This window comes from Gopherus evgoodei, chromosome 15, assembly GCF_007399415.2.
Source record: "Gopherus evgoodei ecotype Sinaloan lineage chromosome 15, rGopEvg1_v1.p, whole genome shotgun sequence".
Taxonomy (NCBI): Eukaryota; Metazoa; Chordata; order Testudines; family Testudinidae; genus Gopherus; species Gopherus evgoodei.
Genome location: NC_044336.1, coordinates 20721883 through 20746414, shown reverse-complemented (window position 1 = coordinate 20746414; position 24532 = coordinate 20721883). Strand labels below are relative to the sequence as shown.

Sequence of the window (24532 nt, the reverse complement as noted above, 5' to 3'; positions counted from 1 at the left end):
CTGTGTGACACTGGGCAAGTCACTTCACCTCTCTGTGCCTCATTTTTTCCTCCCACCATCTTTCAGTCTAGTTTGTTTAGACTGGGGCAAGGTCTGCTTCTTATTATGTATTTGTACATTGCCTAACATAATGGGACCTACTATAGTATAATATGATAGGGCCTGGCACAGTGTAGGTGTAGAGGTAAACCCAGCTGGAGTTACTTGCAGTATCTGGGCCTTAAGTGCATAAGAAAAAAATTACTTGTCCCTCATGATTGGACAAGTTGATTTTTGCAAGGCCAGATACATCATATAAGGGCTAGTCTACACTGGCAAAGCTCCCAGTGCTGGGACATTGTCTACACTGGCGCTTTACAGTGCTGAAACTTGCTGTGCTCAGGGGTGTGTTTTTTACACCCCTGAGCGAGAAAGTTGCAACGCTGTAAATTGCCAGTGTAGAAAAGCTCTAAGTAATTAATACTATGTATTTATCCTGGGTACTTATCTGGCTCCCATTACTTTCCCACTTGAGTGCTTCACAATCTTCAGTGGTATTTATCTTCACAATAGCTGTGTGAGGAAAGAAAGTACTGTTATCTCCAGTTTCTAGTTGGAGAAGTGAGGCACAAAGCAACCAAATCTCAGATCCACAAAGGTATTTAGGTTCCAAGCTTCCACTGAAATTGCCTGAGGCCATGCAGGAAATGTAACCTAGTTCTCCCAAGCCCCAGGCTAGTACCCTAACCCCAGATCATCCTTCCTCCTGTGTTACAGAGTGACTTTTAAATTTCAAATTAAAAATAGTTTAATTTTAATGCAATGACTGTAGTTTCATTGCTCTAATTAATTAATAGTTTACTAGTGTGTAGACATGTAAAATGTAACAATAAATTACATGGTAATTTATTGTACATATCAATGTATTTGTCTTAGGTAACATAAGTATAATGATGTGTTTGCTTTCAGTGATGGGCCTGAATGAACATAGGTAGCCTTGAATTCTGAATGGGCTTTTTGCAATCAGGACCTGGGTTTGGTGGCTGCTTTCCTTCTGCTCCACCAATGCTAGCTTGTGTGCCATATGTACATTTTGGGGTATCAATAAAGTTTTCCTTGATTTAAAACAACAACAACAAAAAAAACCCTAAACTTGTGCCCCGCCCTCCTGCCTGGCTCATTGGCCGGATGTGGCTCGCTTCCGGGTGTGAGGCCAGCCCGGGCGGCTGTTGCCAGCAGCGGGTCCCCACAGCCCGGGCAGGGAGTGGGATGGATCCGGAGGGTGAGGCGCTGCTGCTGCTGCAGGAGGCTCGGGAGAGCGTGGAGGCGGCGCGGAGCTACCGGCGGGAGCTGCAGCAGAGGCTGCGGGGGCTGCAGCAGGCGCGCAAGCAGGTGGGGCACTGGGAGTGCAGCCCGGGGCCTGGGGGTTGGGGTGCATGGGGTCAAGGGGAGCTGGGCGCAGAGCTGTGCAGGGGCCTGGTGCTGGCGGGGGTGGGGCTGTGCTGGGGCAGAGGAAATAGGGGCAAGGGGTTGGGGTACACTGAGTGGGGGGCAGGGTAGGGACACACCTAGTCCATGGGCTGGAACACCCCCCCCTCACTTTCCTGGGACAGATTCAGATGATGTGGCGTCCACACTTCAATTTAAAACGAGTCTCTGGCACTTTGGCGGGGCAGGAAATCTTCTCAGCATGACCTGAGCAAAACTGATGCAGGTAGACTGCGCAGCTCTAGATGAGAACTGCCCCTGTTTCGCCAGCTCCCAGAAGTAAAAATTAATTAATCTGCCTGCCCCTCCCCCGATCATGAGATTGTCTTAAAAATAATGAGAGGTTAAAATTTTGGAGTTTTTATCAACCTTCTGGTTTGGGGGCTTTTAGAGTTCCCGTTTTAAAGTTTTTCTTCTGCAACCTTGAAAGATAGCAATCTGCTTTTAAGGAAAAAAATCAAAGTGAAGTTTCTCATATAATCGCTTGACTCCATACCTATGCATTCAGACTCAGGTACCCATTATCTGGTTTAACTCTTCAGTGTAGACGTACCCTGAATGTCTTTGCTTTTTGTAGACTTGAGAACACTCTTGGTGTTAGTTCATCTTGTGGAGTGATCTTTCATTTATTTTAAATCTTACAGAATTTTTCTCTTGTGATCAAGTGTCAGAGGGGTAGCTGTGTTAGTCTGTATCCACAAAAACAGTGCAAAGTCCGGTGGCACTTTAAAGACTAACAGATTTATTTGGGCATAAGCTTTCATGGGTAAAAAACCCACTTCTTCAGATGCATGGAGTGAAAATTACAGATGCAGGCATAAATATGATGTGCTGGAGAAGTTTTAGCTGAGGGCTGTATGTGATGGCCAGTGGTGTTCTACTATTTCCCTTGTTGGGCCTGTCCTATAGTAGGTGACTTCTGAGTACCTGTCTTGCTCTGTCAATCTGTTTCCTCACTTCCCCACATGGGTATTGTAGATTTAAGTAAAACTTGAGTGAGACGGGTACCCAGAAGTCACCTTGTACAGGACAGGCCCAACAACAGAAATAGCAGAACACCGCTGGCCATCACATACAGCCTCCAGCTAAAACCTCTCCAGCACGTCATCAACGATCTACAACCTATCCTGGAAAATGATCCCTCACTCTCACAGACAGTGGGAGGAAGACCAGTCCTCGTTTACAGACAGCCCCCAACCTGAAGCAAGTACTCACCAGCAACTATACACCATGACACAGAAACACTAACCCAGGGACCAATCCCTGTAACAAACCCCGTTGCCTACTCTGTCCCCATATGTACTCTAGCGACACCATCAGAGGATCCAGCCACATCAGCCACACCATCAGGGGCTCATTCACCTGCACATCTGCTAAGGTGATATATGCCATCATGTGCCAGCAATGCCCCTCTGCCATGTATATTGGCCAGACTGGACAGTCTCTACCTAAAAGAATAAATGGACACAAATCAGACATCAGGAATGGTAACATACAAAAGCCAGTAGGAGAACACTTCAGTTTCCCTGGACATAAAAAATAGCCACACTTGAACAAAAAAACTTCAAAAACAGGCTTCCAAGAGAAACTGCTCAGCTACAATTCACTTGCAAATTTAACACGATTAATTTGGGCTTGAATAGGGACTGGGAGTGGCTGGTTCACTACAAAAGCAATTTTCCCTCTTGGAATTGACACCTCCTCATCAGTTATTGGGAGTGGACTACATCCACCCTGATCGAATTGGCCTCGTCAACACTGGTTCTCCACTTGTGAGGTAACTCCCTTCTCTTCATGGGTCAGTATATAATGCCTGCACCTGTAATTTTCACTCCATGCATCTGAAGAAGTGGGTTTTTTACCCACGAAAGCTTATGCCCAAATAAATCTGTTAGTCTTTAAGGTGCCACCAGACTCCTCGTTTCTGTTGTGATCAGATAATTTCCTTGAAACTGATCCCAGCACTATAGAACTCTGTTGTAAACCTATGTGGGTTAGTGCCCTGATGTTATGACCAAGTGGAGGATTAATGTTCATTAATCACAGTGGTTTTCAAAGTTGTTGTTATTGCAAACTGCTCAAGGTAATGAGCCTCATAGATGCCTCTAGTCCAGAGGTCCTCAAACTTTGGAGTGCCCAGCCCTTCCCCCCCACGGGAGGGGTGAAGTACTGTTCAGGGGAGTGCAGCTGAGGCCTGGGCCAACCCCCATGGGGCGCAGGGAGGGAATGCCACTCAGCTCTGCTTCTGACCTTGGCTGCTGGCCCTGCACCTGAGGCTCCACTCCTGGCCCGGGGCCCCAACTCCTGGACACACACCTGCCCCCAGCTGTGGCCTTGGCCCCCTAACCCCTGTTCGCATCCTGTCCCCACTCCTGGCCCTGGCTCGGAGGGAAGGGGGACAGACGGGGTAAAAGAGGCGTGATCCTGAAAAGTTTGGGGACTGCTGCTCTCATCCAAACTTTGCAATCCCCGCTGCAGTGGTAGTGCTGCATATTAACATAACATATAATGGAACAAATGACAGTAAACTTGATTTAGCATGGTGAGTATAACTGCTCTGTTACTTTGGTGGGTGTGACTGCTTAGTTACCTTCACCTTTATTTGTGCTGTTTGTTTCCTCTCCCTGAGTACAAGACTTTGCATTCATTAGTACTGAATCTTTCCTTGTTCCTGCGACTTCAGTTGATCTCTTTGCTGTATGGTTCTGTGCTTGTATGCATTTGTTTCTGTTCCCCTGGATTCACTTTCCACTGTGTCGGTCACCTGCTAAGTTGTCCACAGTTGAGTTTATGCTAACGAGAGATCTGACAAAGGAGGACGTAAATCAACTATGCAGGATGCACATGGGGACAAGAGCCTTCGGAAATCTCAAGAATCCTAGACTGGGCTACAGCTGGCAGGACCACTTAGCATTGCAGCATCAACCTCCATTTTAGGACCATTTTACTACAGTACTCAAGTCCATTCTCGAGCCTCTGTGTGTGTTTTTACTTTCAGTATTTTCATCTTCTCTTCTCTTCGCACATCCCTAGCTCTAGCATTGAGATTCTGATACGGATTGAGTTTGTATACGCATCTAAAACAGTAATGGGTTTGGGGGAACAACCATTCTCTTCTGTCATCCTCCACCCCCGCCTCGCGTATACACCGCCAAACACTTCCTTTTTTTCTTAAATCGTAAAATAACAAGTGAGGGGAAGCCAAGCTGTGTGGCAGCCGCAGAGGCTCATGAAGATTGCTTGAAGAGGAAATTTACTTTACCTAACCCAAGAGCTTCCTGTGTTAGTTGTCAGTACTTCTAAAGATCTAGAAATTACATCTAGGGCTTGGCTTATATTGCAGCATTTCCTTATGTGTGTAAATCATAAAAGCACTTCATAGTGGAGTGGTTAATTCTAACTTTTAGCTTGTGATTAATTTTTCACGTATTCAAATGTTTCCTTCCTAAAAAAAATCCTATGTAATGGGTTCTTAATCAACTTTGTAGTAAACTTTCTGTAACAACATCTTTTTCTAATAAAGATTCTTACGATATCCATAGAATCAAAATGGATAAGGTGGCATAGTCACTGTTCACCCTGACTCCTAATAAAAGAAGAAGGGAAACATTCAATGAAACTCAAAGGTGATCCATTTCCAGCTGATTTAAAAACAAAACAAAAGTCCCCTTCACACATTGTGTAAGTTGGCCCATGGAAGTCGTTGCACCAAGATTGAGGCAAAAAATGTAGTAAGATTCAAACAAATGATCGATCACCTATATGGATAACAAGACTATTCAGAGTTGTAATAGTAAATACAAAAAAAGTAAGTTTTGGAAGGGATTCAGACCCTCACCCTTCTGGGGTTAAGCCTCTAAATATAGGCAGAAAGAAGAGATACTGAATGCAGGATTTCTTACTCTTCTGGAGTACCAGCCGTGACAGGATACTTGTCTGATCTGATCTGAGACTATGTGATAGTCTTCTTGTAACTTAGAAATTGCCTGTTAAAGTTAAATTAGTGACTCAAACACACAGATGGACAGACCGAGTAAACATTGAAACCACTCTGTGGAGCTGACTTGTAGGTTTCTTCAAATACTGGCCGGTCATATTTGTGATAGGCCTAATCCAAACCACAATGAAGTCAGTGAAGTCCTGCTGCTAACTGCAATGGGCTTTGGATAAGGCCTCTGCATGCTGAAATATTCAAGTACAATGTGGTGAGCCAACAGTGAAGATCTTTGACATGTTAAAATACACACAGTTATATCTCTGTTCTAATGTTGTGTGCTGCAGTGCCATTCTCACGACTAACGTGAATCCAGTGTGTGGGAAGGACCGGCTGCACAAGGAGTGGATATTTCATTGTTTTAGTGCTCTGGATGGATGGGAAATACTACACTGCTGCTTAATGTGTTAATGACATGACAGGTCCTGTGCAATTGGCTGAGACACTTTCTCTCTCTAGCTTTCAATACAACCCATGATATTAAGGCTCTGTAACTCTGTTCTAAAACTTCTTGTGTAGCTGAGCTGCTCTCCCTTTTTAATGCACCCGCTCAAGACTTGCAGCTCTAAGGAGCAGCCCGTAGGTTATAGTAGTGTCTATGGATGTTCTTGTTGAGGATGAACACAAGTTCTGCTGAGAGGAGAAATTTCCCTGACTTGAGAATAAATAAGCTGCTAATGTATTTACTCTCCTCAGGAGACTTACATAGTTTATAGATACTGGAAAGGAAATCTGTTGAGTAAAGTAGAAGGGTTGTCCAGTGGTTAGGGCACTAGCCAAGGAGATACGAGTTCAAGTCCCTGCTCTACTACAAGCTTTCTCTGTTATGTCAGGCAAGTCACTTACCCTTTTTGGTGCCTCAGTTCCTCATCTATACAATGGGGATAATGGTACTGTCTTACCTCACAAGGGTGTTGTGAGAATAAATACCTCAAGATAGAGGTGCTCAAATACTACAGTAAAGAGGGCCACACTTTTATCGTCTAGTAGTCCCAGAATAAATTGATTTACTTAATATGTTCTGGCTTAATTTGAATTGGTTACATTTTCAATATGTCTCATTTGCATTGGGCTATTTTGGCCATGGCTACCTTGTAGTTGGCCAAAGGCATCCTGTTGGCCACATGATTTGTGACTCTATTACTGTAGGCTCATCACTCTTAGGGGGTAGCAATCGATTGCTTGGGGATCGATATAATGCGTCTCATCTAGATGCGATATATCGATCCCCGAACGCGTTTATATCGATTCTGTAATTCCACCAACCCGAACGGAGTTGCGGACATCGATCCCATGCCGTGAGGACGGTGAGTAATTCGATCTTAGATATTCACGTAGCTGAAGTTGCGTATCTAAGATCGATTTTCCCCTGTAGTGTTGACCAGCCCTTAGTTTGTGTATGGGGGAGATAATTGTCCTAAGGATACTCTCCTCTCTTCCAGTTTCATGTGGCTTTCCTCATTGTTCTTAATCCTCTAAAAGATTACAAGTTTTGCTTTGCTTTCATTTCTTGTCTTTCTGCTTGGGTAGCCTCACTACCTTTTCTCTCCCCTGCTTTGTACCCTTAATCAAACGAGTATCCTACAATGACACCATCCTAGTAGGTTTGTTAATTGTCTGAGAGCCTTTGTAAAAGTTGACCTAGCATAGAGCTTTCCACCAGCAAATGCTGGCAATGTGATACGCAATGATAAAGGAATATTTCTTTGCAGCTGCTCACCCTGAATCCTTCTCTTTTCTGTTGTCTTGAGTCAGATCAGAGAGAGTGCAGCTCTGACAAGGGATGTACTTGAGCAGCATTTTAATGATTTAAAAGGGACCCTGTGGAAGCTGCTGGATGAGCGACTAGTGTTATTGCTGCAGGAAGTGGATGCCATAGAACAAGAGAGCATCAAGCCATTGGATGAATGCCAGAAACTAATAGAACATGGAGTCAGTACCGCTGATGATCTGCTCCAGGAAGGTAGGGGGCTGTTTAAAATATACATTCCTATCAGTCTTCCCTTAAAGGTTAGTGTCGATCAGTGGCGAGCAAACTATGGCCGGTGGGCCACATCCAGCCTGTCAGACCTTTTAATCCAGCCCTCAGCTCCCATCAGGGAGCAGGGTCGGGGGGTTGCCCCATCTCTGCATGGCTCCCAGGAAGCAGCCGGCATGACCCCCACTCCAGCTCCTACATAGTATGCAGAGGTGTGGCCAGGTGGCTCTCTGTGATACCCTGTCTGTAGGGGGCATTCCCATTGGCCACAGTTCACAGCCAATGGGAGCTGCAGAGATGGGGTCTGTGGACGGGGCAGTGCGCAGAGCCGCCTGGCCATGCCTCCGCATAGGAGCTGGAGCGGGGCACATGCTTCCGGGAGCTGCTTGCGGTAAGCGCCGCCCAGAGCATGCACTCCTGAACATCCCCCTCCCCCCCATGCCCCAATCCCTTGCCACAGCCCTGATCCCACCCTCCATACCCCTCGATCCTAGCCCAGAGCCCCCTCTTGTACCCCAAACTCCTCATCCCCAGCCCCACCCCAGAGCCCAAACCCCCAGCCAGAGCCTTCACCCCCTCCCCTGTTTCCCAACTGCCTGCCCCATCCCTGATCACTCTCCTGCCCTCCAAACCCATTGGTCCCAGTCCGGAGCCCCCTCCCACCCCCTACCCCCAATTTCGTGAGCATTCATGGCTCACCATACAATTTCCATACCCCAATGTGGCCCTCAGGCCAAAAAGTTTGCCCACCCCAGTGTAGATCGTAGTGCATGTTACGAACAGCATGTTTTGGTTGAAATGGGCCTATACTAAACCAACACTAGTAAAGGTTTAAAGATCTCTGCAGAATTGGGGGTGGAGTGGGTGGAAACATATCAATGCTTGCTTATGAGGATCCGTATTTTAGCATTTTGGTATATAACCCTAGGATTATTGTATAAATGGGTTGAAGTATGGAACGTTACGGGGGAGAGTACCTGCTTTCAGGGGTATATATTCCCACAAAGTTAACTTCCAGACCACCAAAGTAGAAGCAATGGATTGTATTTGGCCTCTTTAAAATAAAATGTATCTCTGATGCCCTCATAAATAACAAAACATCTGTATTGTTTTTGGTACTGTTGAGCTGGCAGTTTATTTTAAACCTAAGCGGAACTTCAGTGGTGCATAGGTCTTATGCTAGTCCAGGGATCGGCAACCTTTGGCCTGCGGCCCTCCAGTGTAAGCACCCTGGCAGGCCGGGCTGGTTTGTTTACCTGCTGCATTCACAGGTTCAGCCAAGTGCGGCTCCCACTAGCTGCGGTTCGCAGTCCCAGGCCAATGGGGGCTGCGGGAAGGGCGGCCAGCACATCCCTCGGCTTGCACCACTTCCCGCCACTCCCATTGGCCTGGAGCAGCGAACCGCAGCCAGTGGGAGCTGCAATTGGCCGAACCTGCGGATGCGGTGGGTAAACAAACTGGTCCGGCCCACCAGGGGCTTTCCCTGGTGAGCCGTGTGCCAAAGGATGCCGATCCTTGTGCTAGTCCTTTGCACAGGGGGGAAATTTCACCCTATGTGGTCTAATTGCTTTTGCTCTAGGAGAAAATAATTTTGGATTTGAGTTTATTCTATATTGGAAAATGAGTTTCTGCCAAAATAGAGTGAATGTTTGTTCCAGCATTTGGGACTGGAGCGAAATTATTTGGAGTTTGTGGAGTAAAAACATAGTGTACAAAAGTTCAAGGATTATACTATATTGCCTGTCATTGACCTTTCCCTCTCTCACATCCCATTTATGTCTGCAAGGAAAGTCCTGCTTTTCTCCAGGAGATTTGCAGTTGGGACAGAAAACAATAGAAGTGTCGAAGTGTCCCATTAAGGGTAAACTATTCCATATCATTACCAAATAAATAGCTAGTCACAAAGGAATGTCGCTATTGACTATGTCCCTGCACTGGAGAACCTATTCTGTGGCCTGCTTCAGCCATGACTGGGCTGGTTGTTTCCTTGCATTGTTCTTGTCTGTCTCAACTTTAAGTTTCTTCCACGGTGCTCTCTGGTTTGTGAACTGCAACACGTCGTACAGTCTGCTACTTGCACTTGGATGTGAGTTTTGTGCTTAAGGAAGTTTCTGACTTGGCTGTCTGAATGAAGTCCTGTATCCACCAAAGCAATTTGTCACTTTCCAAATAGTTTTGCCTGCTCCTGTGAAGCTGGTATTAACACCATCTCCATTTGACCACAAGAGGTGACATAACTTGTATAAGTCTGATAAGACCTTATATCAGAGCTCCCGGATCCCTGGCTACTAGTCTACTTCTAATCCAGTGGGCCACAGCTACCTGTGTGGACAGTGGCAGTAAAAGTTTTACTATACAGTGGCTCTGTTCTAGAGGGGCCACCTCCGAGCAAGAAGGGAGTTCAGTCTTCATGGACATTCAGTCTTTTGCTGCTAAATATAGTGTGCGTTTTTCTTTTTTCTTAAATGTTGGCAACTGTCTACTTGGAACTGGACTGAGCTCCCACAGATCACTGTACGCTCATCAGATGATAAACTTGGGAAGAGTCCAAGCTGGATTTAAGCAGAAGTCACTGTAGATCTTCGAGTAACTTCAGGGGTTTCCACGTAAATGTAGGGGATCAAAGCTGATGTGTTTGAAAAGCTTTCTGTTTATCTATCCCTACCTTACACTGCACAGACTATCATAGAATGTTACATTTGAAAAAAAAATTACATTAGTGATGATGAGCAGGGCCTGATTCTGCACACTGTTGAAACTGTTATAATTTATTTGCCAGTTTTAGCTTTTTCAGGTTCTAATCGATAAAGATGCTCCACATTTTCTCTGATGATGTTTCCCTCTTAAAGTAGTCGGGCTGTCAAGTGCTGGAGCCAGAGGATAAGGAGCCATGATTTCTGGCATCTGGTCCCAGCTCTGTTCCTGTCTGGGACCTCAGTCAAATCACCTAACTCTCTCATGGATGTTCCTACAAAGCTCTTTAAGATTGTCATCAAAGGATGCTATATAGGCGTTATACTATTAACTAATAGAATTTCAACACTGATATGTTCTAGCTAAGTGTCTTGCAGGAGCATTGAAAACACTGAAATTGTTTTTTAACTGTTTGTTCACTTCAGCACTGGTTATTCTTTGATATGAAGACTGTTTTTCTTGGGACATTTTTCATACCAGGAACATTTTTTTTACTCTCTCATTCCAGGAGAGTGTGTCATCCATGAGGTCATGGGAGAGCAGAATGAAAAACTGTGCAACTTTACAAAAAAGGCTTTGCACATTCAGCTGGATAGGTAAGAGACATCAGTCTGGTGGAGGGATTTGAGAATGCAGCAAGGATCATTATTAACATACCTCTACATAGGTTTTTTTTTTGTTCCCTTTTAAGGCAATGGACATTAGGTACTCTTATTTCAAATTTATTTCAGGCTTTGCTGTCCCACTTACATATAGATTCTGAAAGGGGTTGGCCTTGATCATTCAAGTAGTGTTGAGTCCTCAGATGGTCTCTCTTGAAATATGGATTGTCTGTTTGCAATAGTTTTCGTCAATCCCAATGAAAGAGAAGAGATTACTGAGACACAGATGACATCATTAGGCCTAAAATATTAGCTACTTCCTCGGTCTTTTAAGTCTGAAGTCTGGAATTCCTTTAATGTTCTAATTTTTAAAACCAGTCCCTTGAAGTATAGAGTTAAAAAAAATAATCAACCCCACATGTGTTGTCTTTTAAGTGTATGGCTGGAATAGAATTGTATACAAGCTGTTCCCTTACATGTCAGCAATTTTTCTTTCCTTAGCTTGCCAGAAGTGCCCGCCTTAGTTGATGTGCCTTGTTTATCTGCCCAGCTGGATGACTGTCTTCTTACTATAGTGAAAAATCAAATCTTCAGCCATGGGACTGTAGCGTCTCGGCCACCTGTACAGATAGAAGAGCTTACTGAGAAGCCTGGCGGTATCCTAGTCCGGTGGTGTAAGGTGAGTAAAATCTCTTGAATGAATGTCACTCAGGTTCTCTTTTAGACCCTGTTTCAGAAAAAAGAAGTATTCTTTCTCAAACTGAATGTCACTTTCACGCTGTATTTCTTCCTCCATCAAGGGAATCCTCTCCTTCTGACTTGGGATTTAAAATACACTGGAAGAAATTGTATGTTATGGTTTGATGCAGGTGCACATTATGGTAGATTTTGAGGCACGTGTGTGTGGATGAAGACTTTCACGTGAGAATCCAGCCCTTAGACCACTCAGTCTGGCACTGGGCTACCTGTTTGCTGCTTGATAGTACCTGCTGTCTCCCAGCATCTGCCAGTTAGTGCAGCAGGTCTGTCTACAACCAGAGCTAGCTGAAAAAACTGCCCACTCCTCCTCTCTTCTTGGGCCAAACTGTTGGAAATGGAAGAGGCAGGAGGTTACCTCACCCAGCCCTCCCCTTTCCCCAAAACCAAAAACCAGCCTGTAACACTTCCCACTAAACAGATGAGTGGTACAGAAATATTAATTCTGTGACACCATCATCTAAATAGCAATTGCCGAAATAGGTCTTAGTGGCATGTATTTGTCAGAAGCACAGATTGACCTAGAAATAAACATCTTGTAGAATCCATACTTGGTGGTGATATATATTACAGTAGGTAATTGCAGGTAGGGCCCCATTGTGCAAAGTGCTGTACAAACAGTGGAAAACTCCCATTGATTTCAGTGGGGCCAGGATTTCACTCATAGAGATAAACAGTCCCTACCCCATTAAACTTCTGCATCCTTAAATATTTGGTACTCTGGTAGGTACAGTGGGTGAGTAAAGAACCTCAGATTTTGTATCAGATGCTTGGCTAATTGCTTTCTTCAGTATTCAGAAGGCATTCCTTTATAATTCACTAAATCAAAGGTACGGTTGGTAGGACCATACATATGTAAATTGCTGCTGATAGCTCTATCTTCCTTGCCATTCCTCCCCAGAAGTATGAAAGAATGTTGTGTTTCGGATGTTGTTTTAACAAAGACCAGCCATTGGTCACCTTACCTTGCAAAGGACAAATGTTGCTAACTTGCACTGCTACTGGATTACATTGTAGTTCAAAGAAATCCAGGGAAGAAATGGTCATGATCCCTTGTTAATGGAATAAATGTCTGTTTAGGTGGATGATGACTTTATACCACAAGACTACAGGCTTCAGTATCGCAAGAGTACTGCCAATCACTTTGAAGATGTGTATGTTGGCTCAGAGATGGAATTCATAGTACTACATATCGACCCCAATGTTGATTACCAGTTCAGAGTCTGTGCCCGGGGTGACGGACGGCAGGAATGGAGTCCATGGAGTATTCCTCAAACTGGCCGTTCTACATTAGTTCCTCATGGTATAAACTTTTGTTGTTAGTCTTCTGAAGCTTATAGTGTGTGTGTGTGAAAAACCCATAACGTGCTGTAGATTTTGTGGAGCTGTTTGCTGTCTGAAGACAATGGAGTTTGCTGCCTTGCAATGTATGGAATTAAATGTGTATCTACATAATACAAGGTAATTAGCTACGTACCCTTCTACAGTTGGATTCTTTGCTTAGTTTTAACTGCAAGTAGTTCTGTAGCGCACATGGTAGCTATCAACCTGATGCTTGGGCTGGAGCAGCACCTGCACTTTGGAAATGCCAGTGTGAGATTCATGTTTCATGAAGAATTTTAAATTCACATCTGTCATTGTGTCGGAGCCTGTTTGCAGGGGTTTTCTACCTACTTCCCTTTTGTATTGGTTGTAATGAGAAATGGAGCGTTCACTCTCGTTCTGGCTTTCCTCAAGGATTTTTGGTTTCTGTAATAGCTGGAGTTTTGCTCTCCTTGAGGGTGGAACTTTTAGGCTTCCATTGAGAAATGAGGTCCTATCTCATTGTGATGTTATTTAGACAAGTAGCAGAGGGGTTAGCAAGATTCACTGACTGATGCAACTGAAGATCTTTCCTATTTTTTTTCCTCATTATTATAGAAAATCTACAGCTAATAAATTTGTAAATGTCTATAAGGCTAGTTCTTAAACTGGCTGGAAATGAGGGAAACGCCAGTTTCTCTCTAGTCCCAATTAATTTTATAAGGAAACTGTGTAATATACATTTTTTCACTTCTTTGTAAGTAATCATAGCCAAGAGTCAAATGCAGGTTAATCTTTTTGGCAACAATCACAATATTACAAAAAATGCCTCATTTCTCTCTCACTCCTTTTGCATATCAATGAGAGGTTAGACCCAGAGCTTTGGCTCTGACTTGCAGATGAAGTAAAAAGACTGGAGGCAGCCAACTGAAGCTCCTTCCCCACGTGATAGCCAGTGAAGTAATTCATGTTTTTGTGTTTGTTTGAAGAATGGACAGCAGGTTTGGAGGGTTACAGCCTGAGCAGTCGAAGAAACATAGCACTTCGAAATGATTCTCAGTCATGTGGTGTGCTCTACTCCAAAGCTCCTACTTACTTCTGTGGGCAGACATTAACGTTCAGGCAAGTACATGCTGTGTTGCCATTGCATGAGGCACTTATGCAAATGGAATTACCTGTTTTGTCTCATTTTGCTATCGCTGTGTTGTACAGAGAACTCAAACCTCACTGTGCCTCTAAGTTGTAAACTCCCAAATCACTGACTTAGTGGCGTGTACATAATACGCAGTCCCATTTGTATGTGAAGCCCGAACCTTCCTCTCTTTGCTTCCACCTCTTAGTTCTTCAGGACAAAGTCCAAGACCCTCTTGTGGGATCCATCCTAACCTAGAACAGGAGCTGAAGTGCTCTATTCCGTCCTCAGTGAGGTCCCCAAATTAGCCTAGACTGAGTGGACCTGTGGGGTGTTTAGAGCTTTTTTGGTGCTTCTCAGCAACTGCTGTGACCTAATCTAAAGCCCATTGGTATTCTTCCATCAACTCCAGTAGGCTTTGGATTAGGTCTCCTAAACAGTAACCTCTTTCCTAGGTGGTTATTCTAGGACTGTTGGAGCGTTATTTTCATGTGACAGTGTAAGAATGACTGATTGGCAGTGGAGTAAGTTCTCAAAAAGATACCACCTCTAGCATCATTATAGCTCTGGTCAGATGACTGTTGGTCGCCATCTGTAGAAACTCCTGAGGGGAGAAGGTAGCATGGGGAATTTACTTTCAGAGTTAAGAATTTAATTTGGCGCAACAGTGAGATTAGAAACCTTAGCAGCTTTTGTGCACTGAATCCTTCCCTTGAGATGATACTGTTTGGCTTGGGGAAGAAGAGAGTCCCTGTGGAATGTCTCATCTGCCAGGCGGTGTCAGTTGTGATTATAGATCTAGAGACTTAGCCATAGCTTTTCCCCACCTTTCTCTTATTACACAGACTGACAGTTTTTGTGTAATAGGCTTGACAGTCCTGCTGCAAACTCCACTGGTAGTTTAGGGGCTGTGATTATGGTGTTTATTGAGGTAGCTTTCTAGATGATGTTACATTAATCCTAACCCTGAAACTTGGATTCTGTTGGCTTTGGATGGTCATAAGACAAGGGCATATTCAACTGTCCATTGTCTTCCATGGATGCAAAGAGCTCCACAGCTTCCATCTCAAATAAAACACTAGGCTTAATATTGCTTGGCACAGAAGCATCTGTGCTATTAAATGCAGAGCGTTGAGGCTTTCCCTCGTTCCGTTTCACACCAGTGACTCTCTTACCTTTTCATATTGGTAACAAAGATGAAAATTCTTTCGATGTGCAGTTTTTCTGTAGTGTGGATTTTGCTCATTCTCTCTGAGGAAGATCATGTTTCTGTATGACAGAGCACTAGCCCACACTGTGTCTGCGAAAGTGTGATGGAACATTGTTTTTTAAAGAGAATCTCAAAAGTTAGAAAATAGGTTGTTACTTCCCCAATCCCCACAAGAGCTTCCCATTTCAAAGCATATATTAGACTTCTGCTAGTTCACTAGCTGCAATACTTGGCATTTGGCTTTATCCATCTGTTTCAACGGTACATTCACAAAGGGATAACCAGGCTCCTGGATAGAAACGGGCAAGACTCATGTTACAGATAATCTTCTTGTCATATATTCAGGAGGCATAATAGCCCCTCCAGTGAGTAGCAAAGCTGTAATAAAACCAGCATTTTGTATGTCCCCTTCTCATAATTAGATCTGTTTGATCGGAGTGTCACCAACCAAGACATTCAGATGAGGCTATAATTGAGGGTATGATGTAATTGGTCTGGGCCAACATTATTCCCAGTTCTCTGCTGCCCCCATGGAGCTGTGCTTGGAAGGGATGGTGAGAGAGTCTCCAGGGTGACCACCCCCGGCTCTTTAGATGCAAGTGTTTGTAATGCTAACCTTGCAGTAGGAAGACAAGATTAGTCCAGCTGCACTAGCAATTCAAGATGATATAGCCGGGTAAATGAGGCTGTCTGACAGGGGCGACACAGTGTGCCCTGGTGATTGTGGCAGGCTTAGCCTAATCGATCTACAGCTAATTCCTAAATAAGTGCATATGATGGATGGTGGCTTGTGCATCTCTCTGTTTTGAGATTAATGGAAACTGGGGGGTGTTCGATTTCATTAACTATAAAAACCTATGGTTGATCTTGTATATCTGTCTACTCCCTGTAGTTACAAGGAGAGGACATCTTGTGGGCTGCATGCTGCCTTCCAACAAAGTGATGATATAGGATTTAAAACATGGTCTGTTAAATAGTTTTTCTACTGCATGTTCTTGATACGCTTAGCAACTCCAGGTCACAAGTTCTCCAAAACTGCAGAGAAAAATAGTCATCCTAAACATGGATTCTAGATCAAATGGTTTTCATTAGTAAAATGAATAGCAGTTTATCCCTGAACACCACTGAGACAGTCATAGCAAAGTCTTTCTAAAAGTTCCCTTATATACGACTCCTCCTGTCTAGGGCTGTGCTTCCTGGGATGGTTTGCTGCTGGAATTGACAAAATATTAAGCTAAGAAATGGTGTCCTGCACCAAACCCATGGGCTTGTTAACAATTTAAGCTTACCCCCTTACTGGGGTGCCCAGCCTGCCACCATGCCCATGGTCTTTATACTGTGTGTGTTGGCATATTATGTTTGTAAGGACTTCCACACTGTTGCCCTTGAGTCCAGTTGTTCTGTCCTGCTGTTTGTGTAATTGCTCTGTCTTCCCTCTACTACTAGTACAGCTTGTTTCTGTGATCTGCTCAGTCATATACACCAATGTGCATGAAGTGATAGATCAAAGCCATGGATCACTTACTTGAAAATGGGTTTTAAATTTACAGATAAGCTAGTGCACTTGGTCAGCTTTGTGTTATGGAAACATACATATTTCCAGACAAAAAATCAAAGAGATGCTGCATTAACTGGAGAGGCATAGAATTGGTGTTCTCTAATGTACGAAGACATAACGATATCAGATACATTTCTAAGTTTAATATTTATAAAACTGCAGTAATGACTAGACTTAATGAACGCTATAAATATCACAGATGAGATATTGTAAAACCTTATCTAAGGTCTTTGTACAAAACTTCTCATTGTGGATCAATTCAAAATGCAAACTCAAGACCACTTGGATTTTTGTTTGCTTTATAACAGCTTTCAGCTAAAAAAAAAATCTCAGTGATGGTTTCCAGAGAACTGAAAAATCTGATCGAATATGAGAGTACACCATGGTTCCAATTTGGATTTTCCTCTGTCCATCTTGAAGGAAGGAACTAATTATTTGCCAGACTACTCTCAAATCATAAAATGTAATAAAAAGGGCTTTATTAATTTCCAGTTCTTGAAGCGGCTGTTGATCTTTGTGAAGTTTGACTGATCACAGAAACGTAGGACCTCGACAGGTTATCAAGACGAGCTTCTTATGCTGAGGCAAGATCAAGTATACCTAGACATCCCTGTCAGATGTTTGTCTAACCTGTTCTTAAAGACCACCAATGATGGGGATTCCAGACCTCTCTTCAAACCTATTCCAGTGCTTAACTACTCTTACAGTTTTTTTCCATATTTAACCTAAATCTCCCTTACTGCAGACTAATCCCATTTTCTTCTTGTCCTACCTTCCAGTGGACATAGACAGCACAGCACAGCTTGTAACATGTTTGAAGACTTATCCGTTCCCCCCCTGCCCTCCTTCAGTCTTTTGAGACTGAACATGCCAGTGTTTTTTTCCCTTTCCACATCGATCAGCTTTTCTAACCCTTTATCACTGTCATTGCTCTTCTCTGGACTCCCTGTAGTTTGTTCAATCATAAAATGTGGTGTCCAGAACTGGACACAGGACTCAACTGAGGCTCACTAGTGCCAAGTAGCGCAGGACATGTACTACATAACGCTCCATAACCCAGGATATTAGCTTTATTATTTATTGGGTGCAACTGCATCACATTGACTCTTATTCAATCTGTGATCCACTGTAGCCCTTAGATCCTTGCAGCAGTACTGCTGCATATCTCAGTGGCTTTCAACCTGTGACCCAATAACCCCTGGGGTCACAAAACTATGCCTCAGATTTCCAAAGGGGTCACAACCTCCATACAACATTTTTTTAGTGGTCTGCAAATGGAAAAAGACTGAAACCCCTGGCATAGCCAGATAGTCTCCGTTTTGTAGTTGTGCATTTGATTTTTCTTAAGTGTAGTACTTGGTCTGGGTTTCCATGTTGTTGAATTCAGATCCAATTCTCCAATTGGTCTAGGTTCCTTTGAATTCTAATCCTTCTAATCTAATTGCATCCCCTTCCAGATTAGTGTCATCTGCAGATTTATACGCGTATTCTCCATTCCATTATCCAAGTCATTCATGAAAATATTGAATAGTACTCTACCCGTCTACACTAATACATCCTTCACATTTGATAGGAACCATTGATAACTACTTTGTGCCCCAACCTTATTGTAATTTCATCTATGCTACATTTTTATAGGTTTTGCTTATGAGAACGTCAAGTGGGACTGTGATAAAAGCCTCACTAAAGTCAAGATATATCACATCTGCTTCTTCTCCACCATCCTCTAGAAAATTAACCTGTCAAAGAAGGAAATTAGGATGGTTTGGCATGATTTGTTCCTGACAAATCCATGCTAGCTGTTTCTTATAACCTTATTATCATGCTGGTGCTTACAAATAGATTGTTTAATAATTTGGTGCAGTATCTTTCCAGGCTGACAGGTCTATAATTATCTGGGTCTTCTTTGTTTCCCCTTTTTAAAGATAGCTACTATGTTTGCCCTTCTTCAATCCTCTGAGACTTCACCCCCCTGCCATGAGTTCTCAAAAATGATTGCTTCAGCTAGTTCCTTAAGTACCCTAGGATGAATTTCATCAGGCCCTGACAACTTTAATACATCTAACTTATCTAAATATTCTTTAATCTGTTCTTTCCCTATTTTGGCTTGTATTCCTTCCCCCTTAACAATATTAATTGTGTTAAGTATCTGGTCACCATTAAATGTTTTAATGAAGACTGAAGGAAAATAAGCATTGAACACCTCTACTGCCTTGATGCTATAAATTATTAGCTGTATCAGCTCCAGTGAAAACCGATTCCCCCCCAAAACAGGGCAGGTTAGGTTTTCAAGGGATTTAGGAGTGACTTTGCCACTTAGTAGTCTGTTTCTTTGAAAGTCAACATAATGTAGTAGTCTAAATCACTTGGGCTTTTTTGAAAACTACCCAGCATCTTTAGGGGAAACACCAAAGAAGTAAGAGGTTAAATGTATGATTCACAGGACAGAAGAAAACAGACCATTATAGAAGTATCTTTAAACATACAGCTTATATGGCCTCCCTCCCCTTTATAGGCCTGATTATTGGCCTTTGGCTGGGATGTGGGCATTAGGTTTCAGTGGTCCTCTACACACACATCTGTTGGTGATCATTGGGAAAGTCTCACTGTCAGTTCTTTATCAAAATTATAAATTCATCTTGGCAGAAGCCAGGCTTGCAAATTACTTTTCCTGTTACTTGTTTTAAGATTCTGCCCCCACCTTCCCCACCAAGGCATGGTTTCCTATCCAAGAAAGTTAGCCAGATGAGTTAGGGTCCCATAATTGTAAGGGAGCTGCTACTCTTTATAATAAAGCTAGAGAAACAACCTGCAACCATCAGTATGTTTCACCCTGAGGGGGTGATTTAATCCAGACCCCAATACAGGGCTGCTATTAATAAGGCTGTATGGCTGGTCGGTTCCTTAGTGACAGTCACTTTAACTTCTAATAAAGATTAGACAAACAAGGGTAACTATGCACATGGCAGAAGTCTAGTAAGCTCAGAAATTCTGTAGTGGCAGCCGGCTGCCCTTGAGCATTAGTTGCCCAGATCATGGGTTATTTTTCAATACCCTAACTAATTGATGTGCAAATATCAGGTACAAGTCTATTCAAATTACAAATGCCTTTCTAGCTTCACTGCAATGATTACCCTTTTACAGTGGCTAGCACTACTGATCCTACTTTTCCTTTCAAATAGATGAATGGCAACTTGCTTCTCTATATCCTTTAGGGTGTACAGTGTTAATCTGATAGAGATTGCACCCTTATTCTTCTGCATGATTCCTCCTCCTTTTGTCATGGATATCATCTACATTAACCCACTTTTCAACCCCTCTATTATAACTTAAATCAGGGTTATGTTCTGAGTCCCTTTTAAGGAGATTTTGCTGCACATGGGGCTTCTGTACCTGCCAAAAGTAGAGCATTTTGCCTTAAAATGTGATGTGACAGTTTGATAGACGACTAAATTTGTGATTGTGCCTGTTGAACATGGCAGCAGGCCACAGGCTACACCACTAGGGGGAATATTTTAACCAAAAAACAAAAAGAAAATTGTGAGAGAAAGATACAGTTGTAACTTCTATGCCAGATGAGCATCTACTACAAGCTGAAGAGAAGTATAGGGTGAAGCTGGTCTTAAAGACCTACATGATCAATTAGTCAGCAGAGGTGGTCTCCAAAGTTTGCGTTGAAATTGTGGTGGACACCTTGGGGCCATTATAAAGAGGTGCTGATTCGGTATGAATCCGGGCCGTGCAGTTTTACTGGGTTTTGGTCATTCAGAACTTTGCTTCTTATATAAATTGAAACAGTTGGCCAGCCAGACAAACGCAGACCAGTATAGGAGTCTGTGTGGAACAGCAGACCGGCTATGACTCACTACAGCGAGATAAAGCAGTATGCATTAGTCAAATGGTTGAGCTCACTTATATTGCACTGTTGAATATAATCTTCTGTTTATGAAGATCTTGGCCACGTCTCATGTACATTGTGTGCTTTACAACATATTTATCTCTAACTGCTGATCTTTTGCTGAAGTGTTGTACAGCTTCCAGCACCCTGAGCAGTTCAATTCTGTTATTGCATGTGAACCACATGGAAGTGTACTATATCTTAACATTCACAAGTTTTGTTAATAGTGTGTATGCTTTAGTAATTTGATGGGTGTTCTCTAAGACTTCAAAAAAACAACTCAGTTCTTGAGACTAGTGTCCATTTACAAAAACTGCTTGGAGCTGGCTTTCCTTTTACTGACGCTCCTATTGACGCCGCCCCTGTGCTCATATATTAGATACATTCATGGAGGATAGAATCTGTCAAGATGGCTAAGGATGCAATCCCATGTTCTGGGTGTCCCCTAAACCACTGACTACAGGAACCTGGGACTGGCTGACAGTTGATAGGATGGAACACTTAATAAATAGTCTTGTTCTGTTCATTCCCTCTGATGCACTCTGGCCCTGGCCACTCTCAAGACAACATAGTGGTCTGGCTGTATAGAGCATGGTCTGAAGTAGTATGGCCATTCTTTTTTTTTGTAAGAAAAGTACAACTGATTTTTACTAAGGTTACATGATAAAGAGAACAGTACAACTGGTAAGCTTCCATTTGATTCATCAGTTACCCAAAACTTTTGCCAAGCACCGCTCAAACACCTAAAGAGTCCTGCCCTCAGGCAATTAACAATGAAAGAATATGTGATACTGACAACTTTCCTACCTTGATAGTGCAGTCAGTCCATGATAAGCAAAGGCAATCTTTGGTAATTAATCCTTGTCTCTCTCTCTGTATTTAACTTAAATAGAATATTTAAGAGCTATTGTGAACCCTAGTTTCTATTTTATTGCTGAAAAGTCATGGTTAATAGTTTGGGATGGGAGGGCAAGTGAAAACATTTAAGTTGATTGTTTCCTGATGTGTATAAAGAATGTAATAGTGGCACCCTATGCACTTATGTTTGAGCTAGTATATTTGCTTATTATGCCAGTGCAAAGTGTCACAGGTACTGGTTAAAATGTTTTGTGAATGCCACCTATTTTGTTTTTGGGAAGAGCTGAGACTGGCAGAATTAGTATCACTGTTACAAAGTTCCATTATGATTTTACATGTCAGTTTTCTTTGGGTTTGAGTAGTGAGCAAATTACATGATGATACACATTGTTGGGAGGGGGAAGGAGGGGTGTTAGTGCTTCATCAGTGGGGCAGCTAACTTCTGCCCCTGACCATTATGCACTGTAAAAAAAAAGTTTAAATATCTTGACTGTTTCAGGGGCAGTATTTGTAAATGGCAAAGAGATGACAAACCAATTGCCTGCTGTTACTTGTGGATCAACTGTGACATTTGACATGGAAGTTGTGCATTTAGGTCCCAACAGCAACGAGGGAGGAAACACCAAACTCAGAGTAACCATCAGTTCTAACAACAGGGAAGTAGTTTTTGATTGGGTACTTGATCACTCATGTGGTTCTTTATATTTTGGATGTTCATTCTCCTACCCCGGCTGGAAGGTGTTAGTGTTTTAACCTGTCTAGTTGTTTGCTGTACATTTTAAAAGTTGAATTCATTTTTCCAGCTTGTGGTATCTAACTGGGGTTTAACAAAACTTGTCTTTACATCACTTGAAGGTCACATGGTGTACTTAGATCCATTTCAAAATAATGGAAAACATGATTTTTTACTCTATAAAAAGCTTAACAGGCAATTAATTTCATACAGCCTTGGAATAAAAACTGGAAAAACCTCAGGGTACCTGTATTGAATGGAATGAACTTTGCTTATGCTGCTGTTCTGTGAAACAACCCTGTAACACTTGGCTTAGGATTAATGGTCCAAAGTTTTCTCTATCCCACCTCCAATAAGAGCAAACTATCATAGTAAATTTCAGGTAGACTGTTACAGAATGCTGCAACTTGAACTTTAAAAAGGCAGAACTGTTGTGGTTCTGCATAATATATTTTCTTCTGGGTGTGGTACGGTTTGTCATCATTCCCCAAAAATAAGAATGTCTGAGCCTTAAGTATGTTGAAATATGTAGTCAGGCTGTTAAGTGTCTAATTTCTTTACCAATGTGCCTTACCTTCAAATAGTGAACAGTAGTTTGTGTCTTCTAGAATAAGTTTGATAAACCACATGGACCATGCTTAGGACCCCCCACCTCATAGCACCATTAACTATGGAACTTAAGTCAAACCATAAAGCAAAGAATGGTAACTTATTTTCTTGCTCTATTATAATAATGTGTAGTAGTATAGGAATTTACTATGAATTTGAACAGGGTAGTTAAAAATGACTGGGTAACAGTATTAATCTAGTCCTGTTTCTCATCCAGAGACTGTTAGTGTTACTTAGTTTACAAGAGCATGTTAACAAAAAAGTGTTTAGAGCCCTAACATACAGTAAGTATATAAAAAACCTTTGCTTTACCTCAAAGCAAGTATTGTGTATATTAAGCAATTGTGGCAGTTTTTTTTTTTAAGTACAGGTGGTGTTATTTTATAAAGCTTTTTGTTAACAGTTCATACAATCGTAAGATCTTGCCCTATTCCTTTCATTTAAATATACCCATGGCTGTCGTAGCTACAGATGCCCCTTATACCAGTCACAAATAAAATTATCCCATTTGGACTATGAACTTTTCCTGTCTTCACCCTAAAGGATATAGGAGAAGCAAGTTGATTTTAAGACTGGCAGCAATTAGGGGCATGGAAAAAACTCAAGAGGGGAGGGATTATTCACATTAGAGAACATGTTCAAAGTGGGGAGAAGCTGAAGTAGGAACTTTTATTCCCCTTCTTGTTACACAAGAAATATTAAATGCAAGTGAAAAGTAGAAATTTCAAGCAGATACCAAAAATTTCCTCAGCTACCACAGAACTAGATTAAGATTTACTGTGAAAAGATGGTGAGAATTAAGAATTAGCTACAGGTAATAATACCCACCGAAATTTTTGGATCCTCAAACTTTATCATATAAAGTGTTCATTGGGGATTAGGAGGAAACTTTCTCTGGGAACAGGTTAAGTGCAGGATTTCTTCCTTTGAAGCAGCTGATAGGACATTTAGTGTACTGGATTAGATGGGCCACTGATCTGATGCATTTTTTTTTTAACATAATATAGTTCATCTATACCTAGGAAAGTGCTTTTTAAGACTATTCAGTGTAGTATCCCTATTTACAGCAGAATAGAGGGTATAACTTGCCAATAGTCAAGTTAGCATTGAAGCTGGTAGCAGGACAAAAGTTTGTTCATATGCCCATGCCTTATCTATTGGATATTTCTGATCCCTTTCCCTGTGAGTCCAGATGTTAAGTACAGGGTGTGTATGATTAACAGCCATAAAACTCTACTTTAAGCAAAGAGAGCCAGATTGCTATCTTTAAGAAGGGTATTCACTCTAAGGCCACGTCCAGACTAGGAATTAAAATCGATTTTAGATACGCAACTTCAGCTACGAGAATAACGTAGCTGAAGTCGAATTTCTAAAATCGAGGTACTCACCAGTCTGGACGGCGCCGCATCGATGTCCGCGGCTCTCCGTGTCGATTCCGGAACTCCGTTCGGATCGATGTAAGCGCGCCCGGGGATCGATACACCGCGTCCAGACTAGACGCGATATATCGATCCTCGAGCAATCGATTTTAACCCGCCGATGCCACGGGTTAGTCTGGACGAGGGCTGAGAGGCAAATGTACACCTCCTTCTTGTGAAAGAGTGGTAAGATAGGTAACTATCAAAATATAAAATGGAGATAAACTATATAGGGCTTTGTTCACATGATTCAGTATACTTTACCTGAGATAGTTCTGTCAGCTTGTTCACAGTACCTACTAACAAACTAGCCTTAAAAAATT

General features: G+C 42.5%; 1 protein-coding gene across 1 annotated transcript; it reads left to right on the top strand.

The window, feature by feature from the left end:
• The first annotated feature begins 1165 nt into the window (after window positions 1-1165).
• Window positions 1166-24062, top strand: CRLF3 (cytokine receptor like factor 3). The gene is given in 9 exon segments (XM_030533900.1): window positions 1166-1371; window positions 7217-7424; window positions 10642-10729; window positions 11237-11414; window positions 12572-12794; window positions 13783-13915; window positions 20481-20511; window positions 20514-20587; window positions 21941-24062. Coding segments are annotated over 9 exon segments (1401 nt in total). The 5' UTR covers window positions 1166-1167; the 3' UTR covers window positions 22203-24062.
• Window positions 24063-24532: the final 470 nt, after the last annotated feature.